At 34.5% G+C, this 11,697-nt stretch overlaps 1 protein-coding gene across 5 annotated transcripts; it reads left to right on the plus strand.

Annotated features, from left to right (window-relative positions):
* Positions 1-5,616: 5,616 nt before the first annotated feature.
* Positions 5,617-11,521, plus strand: LOC115977708. Of its 5 annotated transcripts, XR_004088595.1 has the most exons (4): positions 5,617-7,591; positions 8,099-9,971; positions 10,271-10,348; positions 11,075-11,521. XR_004088595.1 is itself a non-coding variant. In XM_031099736.1 (2 exons), the coding sequence occupies exon 1, from the start codon at positions 5,983-5,985 to the stop codon at positions 7,573-7,575; it is 1,593 nt and encodes a 530-aa protein (XP_030955596.1). In that variant the 5' UTR covers positions 5,617-5,982; the 3' UTR covers positions 7,576-7,591; positions 8,099-11,521. The 5 variants fall into 5 exon arrangements, 2 of the variants coding, with proteins under 2 accessions (XP_030955596.1, XP_030955600.1); XR_004088592.1 differs by having other exon boundaries at positions 8,099-10,348; XR_004088593.1 differs by having other exon boundaries at positions 10,271-11,521.
* Positions 11,522-11,697: the final 176 nt, after the last annotated feature.

An 11,697-nucleotide genomic window follows, 5' to 3' on the forward strand; every position in this document is an offset into this window, starting at 1 on the left:
AAAAGAAGAAATTGGTAATTTCATTTTCATGTCCCTCTCCTATATAATTGCTTGAATTGAATGGTTTCTCTTTTGCCCTGGCAATGCGTAATTGCATGGTATAAAGTTTTTCTTAAGAAATATTCTTTTTCTTTTGTTTACCTTTTGCTTTATATGTTTCGCACTCCACTCAATTTGCTTGAGAAATTAGAAATCTACCAACCATGAAATATTATATCGTTCTCAATCTTAAACACTATTCATTATTCATGCCCTTTTGTGGATTTTGCCTTTTTTACTATTGTTCCACCATAATTATAGCCTGCCCAAAACAATAAAAAATAGAGAGAATGAGAATTAGGTTCTTTTTTTTTAAGGTAAGTACAAGAATTAGGTTCTAAGTTCTAACCAATAAAAGTAGATGCTGATATGCTTTCATATATGCTTTCTAACCCATCATTCAAAAATTTTATGTTAGAACTACTCTTAACTGATTGTATGAACTTGATGAGAATTTTCACTAATTGTTTTGTGTCGCATGTATATAAGGAAGTTAATAAATGAGCGGATAGCTAAGCTAAAAATTAAAATAGGAGCTATGCAAAGTACTTATTACCTCATTTTGTATGATCCACCGCTTGTGGTGGAAAGTGTGTTAGTTTTTTTTATAAAATTTAGCGGTTTTCTAATAAAATGGTTGTTTCTAGTTAATATTATATGTTTTTTTTATACAAAAAATAGTAAATATTATATGCTTGTTTAACCCCAAAAAAGGCCAATAAAAAACTGAAATATTTTGATACATAGGTGAACAGTGAACTTGGTCTAATCCAATTTCCAATCACCGTCTTTAGTGGGTCTGTTCAAGGGAATAATTCCCACCAAAGAAAAAGAAATAAAATAGAATATACTTTAAGGGTACCTTGTTTCCTATCCACAGCTTTTATCCCATTATTTGGCAAATACCCACCAATTTTTAATGAAAAAAATATTGATTTCCTTACCTTACTCTTTAAGATGTTGGTTTGTTGGATAAATCTGTTGATCCCAACATTTGAAACATCGAAACTTGCTCTATAAGATGTTGGTTTGTTGGATACATCTTTTGATTCCAGCATTTGAAACATGTAAGAGTGTAATTTGCAGTTTGTGTACTTTGATAATCAATGGAGCATAGGAATGCAGGACAGGACACTATTTTAAGAGTGTATTTCACTATTTTGTTTCACTATCATTATCAATGTGGCATGGGAATACAAGACACTAATCTTTCTTGTTCAAAATCTTAGACATAATAATTATCTTTGTTTTTGTTTTTGTTTTGTTTTACTCTTTAAATATCCGTTTATCTATATATCACTATGTTATATTGTTATTATTTTGTTTTTATAAAGGCAACTTTTTTTTTTTTTAGGATTATATTTCACCCTCCATCATATATTATTTACCATTCTTCTTTCTAAAGAAAAATTATAAGCATAATATTTTATAAGGGTTTACAAGTTAACGATAAGAAATGAATCACTGATTTGCCGTATTTACCTTAGGCACCCATCGATGTGCTCAACACTTAGGGGCGTTTATTTTGCCGTAATGTTACATTACACTGTAATATTACGTTATTGTAATCTTACATTAATGTAATCTCAATATAATAATACAATATTACATTGTTTAGAGATGTGATGAAATTAAGATGATGTAATCTATTTTATAATTTTAAATTATAGTAATATTAGAAAAAAATAAAATAAACCGAAAATCTTAATGTCATATCATCCTCATGTGTATCACATCAAGGATACATCAGAGTGAACCAAATGCCCCCTTTGTGACTTTTCCCTCCAAAATTGACATTGGTTAGTGTGGTGGTTGACTTAGTATTTGTTTGGAAACAATTTATTTAGCTGAAACTGAAAATTTTTTGCTGAGAGTACTGTAGATAAAACTAAAAGGTAACTGAAATAATACAATGAGACTAATGAATAGCACCAAAAAGTGTAATGAGACTCATAAATAATAGTTAAAATAATAGTCAATGCCAAACGCACACTTAAGTTTAAAAAAACCACCCTTCACAATAAATTAGTTGACCAACACTCTTCTTTGCTTTTGCGTCAATCCCATCCCAATCCCCCATTCTTCCTCCAACGTGCTTAGTGGTCAACAAATTTTTGGTGCAAATATTATAAAGTTGTTTTCCTTCCTTGACGACCTCAACAACTCTCTCATGCAGATCTCACTTGTTGCCATTCTGTTTTCCTTTCCTTTGTCGACGTCTCTCTCCATTTCATTTGTGAGTTTTCCCCCCAGCTGCTTGTTTAGATATATTGTGGATTAGTCAAAGGTTATGTTTGCATAGGGGTCGAAAAAGCCAACCGCATTGAGCCAAAAAAGATGACCTCAGTGTTCTACTCCTCCTCCCTCCAAACGATGTAGCTTGTTCTAATTTTTAAAAAACCAAAGAGGATGATGAGGTGTAAAAACCTCCCCAACTTAACATCCCTATGCAAGTATATAATATACTTATCACAAAAAAGAAAATATACATGTATTAGTGAATTGATAAATGATAGAGTGTATAACAATTGTAAATATCTTACGCAATGCTCATATGTAGAGGTGACAAAATTGGACACGATCCATGAACCCGACACAACACAACATGAAATTAGTAGGTTATGAGTTGCGGCTTAATGAGTTCGTATCATACTCGAATTGACATGACTGATCCGTTTAATAAACAGGTTGGGTTAGTGTTCAACCCATGAAAACTGTTTGACCCATTTAATTAAATGACATTTTACTAATATACCATTCAAAACATACATACATAAACTTATTAGTTGTTGTGGTTTATTTTCTTTGACATATTGTGATATTGAGATAAGTTTTAGTTTTGAATGATTATTTGTGATACAATTACTCGTTAGTTCTGGATTTTATATTAAAAATATTTATTTATTTGTTTTTTTATTAATTTTTTTTCATTTTGATAAAATTTGATAAACAGATCGACACGACTGACCCATTTAATAAATGAGTCGTGTTAGGATTGAGAAATCTTGACTTGTTTAATAAACATGTCGGGTTAGTGTTGACTCATATAATCGAATACTCATGAATTAACACGACACGAACCCCATACACGAACACGAATTGTCACCCCTACTCATATGTAGTGTTCCTCTCTCTCTCTCTCTCTCTCTCTCGTATCTCTCTCTCTCTCTCTCTCTCTCTCTCTCTCTCGTATTATAGGCATCTAGTGCATTGTATCTTTCATCTCACATGAGATGGACTCCATAAGTGTGGGGTCCAAAGAGGGATGATACATACATTGGATACATGATAAATCTCTCTCTCTCTCTCCCTCTCCAATCAATTAATCATTAATATTAATATTATATATAAAAGTAAAGACCTTATGCAAGAGAGTATAAGGTCATGCCAAGTGGCGCCTTTCTTTGATAATTTAGCCATCTTTTTTTTTAATAGTTACACCTTATCGTTTAACACTACTCCTCTCTCTCTCTCTCTTCCACTTTCCTCATCAATTCAATTAGCTATTCAAAATTTTAGACCCTTCAATTGCCTCCCATCAATTCAATTGGCTATTCATAATTTCAGACCCTTCAATTGCCCGCTCCTTTCAATTTCCTTCTCTTTTCTTCTTTACACAACTATATCTTAGCATTCTTCCAGCCTAGACTAAATCACTATTATAAATGCTCACAATTTTCGAAGTGACTCTTTATCAGTATAAATCATGCTCTCACCAATCAAGGACCGGAGAAAATACATCAAAGGATTAGCCATGTCAAAGAGGATGCAAAGCTTGCTGTATCAGATTTACAAGCATGGAAATCTAATCACGTCAAGCTCAAGTTAACAAGGCTGCACATCGGTTAGCTAACAAGGCTGCACTATTTCTAGATAGTCCTTCCATTAAGTTTAAGGATGCATTTGATTGTATTGCTAACATTGCTAAAGCTTATTGTAATGGCCATTTACTATTTCTTTCTTTCTTTCTTTTTATTTTTTTATTTTTTATTTTTAAAGTTTACCCTTTTTGTTTTTTTTTTTTTTCCTTTTTTAAATTTTAAATTTGTCAATATGATTTCTAGCTTTGCATGACTAATCACAAGCAATGACAAGGGCAATGGCAAGGAATCCAAGCATATCCAATTGTTCTCTCTCCTTTCCTTTGCAAAAATCACCATTCTAGCTATCAGGAAATTTCCCTTTGAGATGCCAATTTTTCCATTTATTTCTTTCATTTTTATGTTATTCTTCAACTATTCCATGCCAATGTTGATGGTTTGTGACTAATATATTTTTGGTGGGTTGGTTAGGATTTGGTTTACCTGTGATGAGAAAGGGTGTTTGGCATTTTTAAATCTCTACAAGTTTCAATTTTTCAATTGCTAGGCATATTCTTCATTTCATGTTTTACAATTTTTATTTTGTAATTGTGTTTTATCCCTTCAATTTGTTTACATCTTACATTTTTAAGATAACCGAATGTAACTATGTAAAAAATGAAAAAGAGGAGATTTGATGTATTTATTTATTCATTGCAAACATCATGTGTAATGGGTTGAATTGTAATGAATAGAAATATATTATTTCTAATTAATAAACATCATGGATGGTGGTACTTCTTTTATTTTATGTTGATGTCTATAATTTCTCAAACATTGTAAATGTATTTGTCTCCATCCCCTTCTTACACAATATAACAAAGCATACCCAGTTTTGGAATTGAAAATATGACTAGAGACTATGGTTTAGTTTAAATTTAGTTTTACTAGCAAACTTCGTTGATTACTCGTGACTATAGTAACTAAAAATAATAGTATTGATGAACCCAATTAGTTAAAGATAATTTTTCACAATATTTTTGAAAATGCACTGTGTATCGCACGGGATATCAGCTAGTTAACTTAATTGATAAAATCTTTTCATCAAATAAATGACATTAGTTCATATAAAAAAGAAAACAAATTATTGTTTTAGTTTAATGGTAAATAGTGTCATAATAAAGCTAGCGTTAGTTTTCCCCCCCTTATTTTAGAAGGGTATTATAGGTTTTAAAAAAATGTTAGAAATACAAACTATTTTACAATTTTTTTTATAAAATGATGATGTAGTAAATAGTTATTGGTAAGCAAAAAAGTGATGTTTATTTTGAGTTCAGATGAGAATCAATAAAAATTAATCACATTAATAGTTTGTAAAAATGTTATAAAATAGTTTGTAACGATAACATTACTATAGTTTTAAATCTAAAACTATTATAACCTAATCATTACATGACATACTATTTCATCAAAGGGCATTGATGGTAAACAACTCGAGGGGCAAAAAATAATTTCAAAAAGAAGAGAGGGGATTTGAAGAATTAGCAAAACATAAAGGGGCCAAGTTGTAAACTTCCAAGCTAATTTCTTCTTCCTCCCCCAAATAAAGACTTATTCCAAATCTTGACATTCAAGTTTTCAATGACACATGGCCGACACGAATCTTCCATCACAGCCGTCCATTCCTAATCTCCCGAACCAACTGTCCATCTCACCCCTTCCCTACCTATAAATACAGCATTATCGTTCTCACGCGCACTCAGAAAACCGTCCGTCAAAGAAAATCAACGATCAACTAAAAAGAAAAGATTTTTCTTCTCAAGATTTCTAGAGAGAGAGAGAGAGAGAAAAAAAAAAGTTAGAGAGAGAAAGAGAGAAACTATAATTTTCTGAGGAAATTAAAAAAATTTTCTTTGAAAACAAACACCTAAACACACGCTTCGGCGAGTTCTTAAAAGATCAGAATCTGAAATTACTAACAGTTTCGATCTCTGTTCGGTTTGTCTCCATTTCCGATTGAACCAGAAAATTAACTTCCAAGAAAAAAAATTTCTCGATCTGATACTTTCCGATCTCCGATTGATAGAGAAACACGGAATTTCTAGGGTTTCGTTTTTTCTCTTTTAGGGTTTTTAAATAAACGATGAACGATCAGGCTAAAATGATGAGTCAAAAGCCTCCGCAGATTCCGATGATGGCTCAACAGCCTCCGCCTCCGCCGCAGATTCTCAGCCAGCCGCCGTTGATCGCTCAGTCACAGGCGTTGAGCCAGTCGCAGATGATGATGATGAAGAGCCAGCCGAATCCACAACAGCCACTTCCGATGCTGAACCCGAACCTGAACCGTAGTTTCAACATCGGCAATAGCAACAAGGTGTGGTCTCAGCAGCAACAAGTTTCGAAGGTGAACTACGCTACAGCGGCGAACTCGTTGAAACCGTCGTCGAAGCTCGGACGGAGCAATTGGAAGGGAAAGAACGTCAACGGCGATAAGCGCAAAGACTTTAAACCAGCGGTGAGTGGTGGTCCCAGTAATATTGGTGGTGGAATAGTCGGAGCCGGAGGTTATAAGCCACCGGCTCTTCACGAATTGCAGTCTCAGAATAGGTTAAAAGCTCGAAAATTTTACCAGAAGAAGAAATTCAATAACACTAATAATAATAACAACGGCAATATTGGTAAGAACAATAGGTTTGCGCCTTATGCGCCGAGGAACACCACTTCGTTTATAATTAGGGCTAAGAAAGCTGGTGGGATAGCTGATTTGGTGTCGCCGTGTCCGGTTACGCCGGCGGTGCTGCCGACGCCGATATTCTCGCCTTCGAGGGAGATTTTGGGGGATATGGCGAAGGAGGAGTGGGGTGTGGATGGTTATGGGTCGATGAAAGGGTTGATTAGGCTGCGTTCGCCGGGTCACGAGCATGAGTTGGTGGAGGAGGAGGAAGATGAGAATGGTGGGTCGAGTGAGAGTGATGTGGAGGAGCATGTGGAGGTGGAGAGGAGGTTGGACCATGATTTGAGCCGGTTTGAGATGATTTACCCGAATTACAGTGGGGTTGAGTATAATAACGTGTTGGAGAATAGGGTGGATGATCAGGATTCGCATATTGCGCAGTTGGAGGAGGAGAATTTGACGTTGAAGGAGAGGTTGTTTTTGATGGAGAGGGAGATGGGGGACTTGAGGAGGAGGTTGCAGTTTCTGGAGAGGCAGAGCCATGTGGTGGCAGAGGATGTGAATGAGGAGGTGGTGGAGAATGGGTCTGAGAATGATAGTGAAGGCGGGTTGGATGCCCCGGCCACGGCTATGCTGGGTTGCGAGAATAATGGGGAATATGGGTCGGGGAGTAGAGGGAGAAGGAATGTTGATGAGAATGATGGGGCTTCCGATAATGAATGTGTTGGAGATGTTTGTATGGGGGAGTTTTTACGGGAAGAAAAGTTTGGAGAGGAAAGAGATGGACTTGTAGTAAAAGAAGTGATTGCAGAGAAAAATGAGTCCAAGGGTGAAGAAATCGTGAAGGACAATGTGGTAATGGATGAGGAAATGAGGACTGAGGCCAAGAATGAAGAAGGAAGGAGCGAATTTGTAACAAATGAAGTGAATGTGGCAAGGGAAGATGAGATCACAGAAAGGAAAGAGTTTGTACAAGATGGTGGGATTGCAGGGAAGGACGTGTCTATGAATGAGGAACTGGGGAATGTGTGCTCAGAGAAAAGCATTGGCGACGGTGACTGATCTGTCCCGCGTTAATGTAAGTAGCTTCTCTGAACAGATATTTCTCGGGAACATATCATATCACTTGTCGTCGTTTTGGCAACATATGGATACATGAGATCTAAGTAGGTGTAGTTATTGGTCTATCCTCATATGTTTTGTTGGCCTGACAAAAAGAGACTGGCATTGTTCTCTACATGCTGCAATCATTTGAAACAATAATATCTGTAGGGTTGCTTAGGTTCTAGCTTTCTTAGTTTGTTTTTGTTTTTCCTTAGGTGCAAGGCATATATCTGTATTGCATTTTGTTACCTTTGATTTTGGAAAGAACCTGTGAATTTGTATGGTAAATCTAATGGCTGTTATGTACTTGACCTTTTTAGTATATTTGCTTCTTGTTTTACTATAAATATCCATGGTGCAGGCTGCTGTTTTTGGTTTTCTGTATTGTTATTTCTTCTGTTTGATTACTTTTATAAGTGTGCCCAATCAAATTGCTGCCTACTATCTGTTAAGGGAGGATCTTACTGTTATTCCTTGAAAGGTTTTCTAGCCTGGTTGGTGGTCGAAGCATGAGGAACTTTGCTGTCCAACATCTTGGCATTCGTGGCAATTATAACCAGTTAAAAGCTGAAGATTGTACTTGAAAGTTAAGTACTGTATTAGTACTGGCCCTTTAGTAAATTTTGCCAAAGGATATGGTTGGCTGGTGGGAGTGGGTTTGCTAGTTGGTAAACTTAAATTATTTGTGAAAGAAGTGGATCATTAACTGTAGTTTTTCTATTTTTGAGGGATAGGTTGAGGAACTCAATTTCAGATTAAAAGACAGAGGACCAGCTTCAGATGTTTTGGAGTTCTTGGTCATTTTCTGTTTTTACATGTCATTTTGATTATTATTGTCTTTGTGCAGGATATTGCAAGAAGTTGATTTGATCGCCTGTCCTATTGGCTCATAATGTGAGTTTATTTGAATTTGCTGATAAGCAATAGAGTCCAAAGGCCTTCCACATATTTTATTATTGATGAAAATGTTATGTAATAGTGTGTTGTTACCTATGGTTGATATAATTTATTTATAATGCTGATAACTTGCTGTTTGCTACAACAATATTTATTGAACAATTAGTATTGAATTCTTTAATTTAATTTTTTTACACTGTACAGTGTACACTATACAGTTATAGTGAAGCCTCACATGAAGAGACATCTAGAGGCACACGGAGGCAATTTCCATTGGTTTATCTTTGTATACTTTTATGCACAGGGACTACTCCGCCTGGTTTTCTATTTTTAATGAAAGAAAAAAGACAGAAACAAGTACAAAAGCATACATGAATACAACTTTGTTAGATGAAATCCTTGGTATGGTCCAATCAACACCTTTGCTTTTAGTTTTTTGAACTGAATATATCTATCAAGGATGAATGGTTAACTAGCAAAGAGATAGTAAGTTAATCTTGTTAAATTACTCCCGCTATAGATTCCGTCCCAATTTGTTGGTCCTTTGTTTCATTTTGGGATATCCCAAATTGTAGTCCTCTTTGAAAGTCAGTAAATAAAATTCCTAACTTACCCTTTGGTTTATTTTAAGTCAATACCATTATTTTTCTAGACTTTAAATTAATGAGGGTGGTTTTGTAAACTTGTACGTTCTAATTAAAAGAAAATGTATTAAATGGTACTTTGTGAAAAAGTTATATTTTGTACTTATCAAAAAAAAAAAAAAGTTAGATTTTCTAAATAGGACAAACAAATTTGGGACAGAGAAGGTATTATTTAATCTTTTTATTACATATCAGAAAAAAAAAATCCTGAATCTTTTTCTCTCTGAGTTTGAGGTTTGGTGCAGGTGGAGAGACTTGATATGGTTACAAGTTCTCCCTAACTCAGGGAGTGTTACAAGTTCTTCCTAACATAGGGAGTGCTGTGAAACATTAACTCATTGGATCATTGTTGTTTGTGGTTGAAGCAGGTTGCTGTATGAGGAATCTTCCCCATTATTTTCTTCATAAATTTATATACATTTGCTCTTTCATTTTTGTCTCTTCAAAGTTTGAGTTGATGTAAAGGATGTGAGATCTAGAGATCATTTTGACTGTCTTACTTTTATACTTAGTGTTTGGTGTACTAAACTGCTTAAATGCTAATGTTTCCAAGTGTTTTTACCAACCAAACCTTGCATTTCTAGCACTAAGTTTGAGTTTTGGTGGGTGAAATGTGAAGTATAATGTTAGTTGAGACCACGATATTGTGATGACTTTTCATCTAAAGTAACATATCTATATGAGAATATAGTTGGTTTACTTTTATTAGTTTTCAAATTGGTTAGTGCCTTAACTTATTTAAGGTGCATGGCATGATGATGAGGAGGCGAGTCAGTTTAGATGGTTTCTCAAATTCCAAGTATATGGTTAATGGTATGTTCTCAAATCTCAACTTAGGATTCATGTTGAAAATGATTATACCAAATTCCTCCTTCCCTGCAGTTAGTGCCTCTTTTGAGTACATATCAATAGATATAAATTGCTCATAGTGGATTTGAGACTGTCTGCTTTCATCTTTCTGCTCTTCTATCTATCAATTACAGCAGTGTGCAAGCATTAGTACATGTTTATAAAAAAGGAAGTATGTGAACATTAATCATCATTACACTATCAAATTTAGTTACTAATCTCGGAACATTACCAGTAATGAGTTGCATGGCACTGTGGAACAGATGGTAAGGCCTTGCTAAGGATCAGTGGGGATTGTTGAGTTCATGAAAAATACATGCAGCCAATTGAGCAGAGTACAGGTCTTTTGTGCTATTAATTCTTTTGTTTTGTTTTTGTTTGTTCCTTCAGTTGAATGTACTAGAAATATTTTTGGTATGAAAAGCAGCAGATAAAAATATTGGTTTTGCTTCTTCTTTTTTTTTGTTTAAATTTATTTACTGTCTAATGTGGAATTATGTATTGAGTTGATGTTAAAGAGTGTAGGTGAAAATATATCCTTTTGTCCTGGTACGCTTGCTAGTTCAGTGAGAATGAATTTCCACATTGTCATGTAATACTGCTTCTTGTAAGTCTCTTCACAGATGCTTCTTAGACCAGCTGGTGTGCAGCTCCCTTCTTTTTTTAGTACACATAATGCTTCCTTAATTGCCTTTTCTTTTCTTTTCTAATTTTAGTCTATAGAAAATTGTATTTTTCCTTTCATGATGAACCTACTAGAACTGGTAATTGCAACTGTTGAAAGAACATGCTTTAAAGTTTAAACCTCATATGTTCTGTTTCCTGTCTCTTTAGGTCGTATTGTTGGCTACTTTGAATACTTTCTCCCATGGCTGCCTCTACTTAATATTACGAATTTAGGATCTTTGTTTTAGATCATTAACAGGCTTTTGTCCTGACTTCTATATTAGGAGTCGGGTTATGTTGTTGTATCTTGGGTATACACCTGAGTTTTTAGTAAGTATTGGTCTCTAATAATATGAGTACATACTTCTTAAACTTTGTTTCATTTTGGTCCCTGGATTCAGGAGTTGAATCATTCTTTAACATCCTCATGTGTTGATACTAGTCAAAAGAAAAAAATCCTCATGTGTGGATGCCTGAAATTTTGGAGCTAGAAGTAGATGGAAGCTTGTTACCTGATCTCACAAGGCACTACTACCCCTTGACTCTGGAAAAGGTGGGAGACTAGGAAAATCAATAGAAGATAAATTCTTCAAGCTGCATTCAGGCTAAAGAATTCAGGTTAATTTTTGTGTCCTGCACGCGGGGATGAGACAGTTAATTTTATTTTTCTCCAATCTTTTTTATTTTTATTATTTATTTATTTATTTAAAAATTTTCACACTTTCCACACCTTCCTGGAATTACGAGTGTGTAAAATCCTTGTATCGCTTGTGGTTCATTACTCTTCTTAGAAGAGGTTATAAATATACTGCTCGACTTAATTGTCAGTTTGTCACTCTTTTGAGTTATCTATTTGTAGCTTCGTTTTACCGACACTTTTTATTTTATTTATTTTTTTGCTTATTGACACCTTGTTTGGTGTGTCTTATCCAAATAAGATTTTTTTTTTTTTTTTTTGGATGGTATGTCCAAATGAGATTTAGGGCCTTGAATTTTAAAAATTAAATTCAAAATTAAGTAAAAA

This window comes from Quercus lobata, chromosome 1, assembly GCF_001633185.2.
Source record: "Quercus lobata isolate SW786 chromosome 1, ValleyOak3.0 Primary Assembly, whole genome shotgun sequence".
Taxonomy (NCBI): Eukaryota; Viridiplantae; Streptophyta; class Magnoliopsida; order Fagales; family Fagaceae; genus Quercus; species Quercus lobata.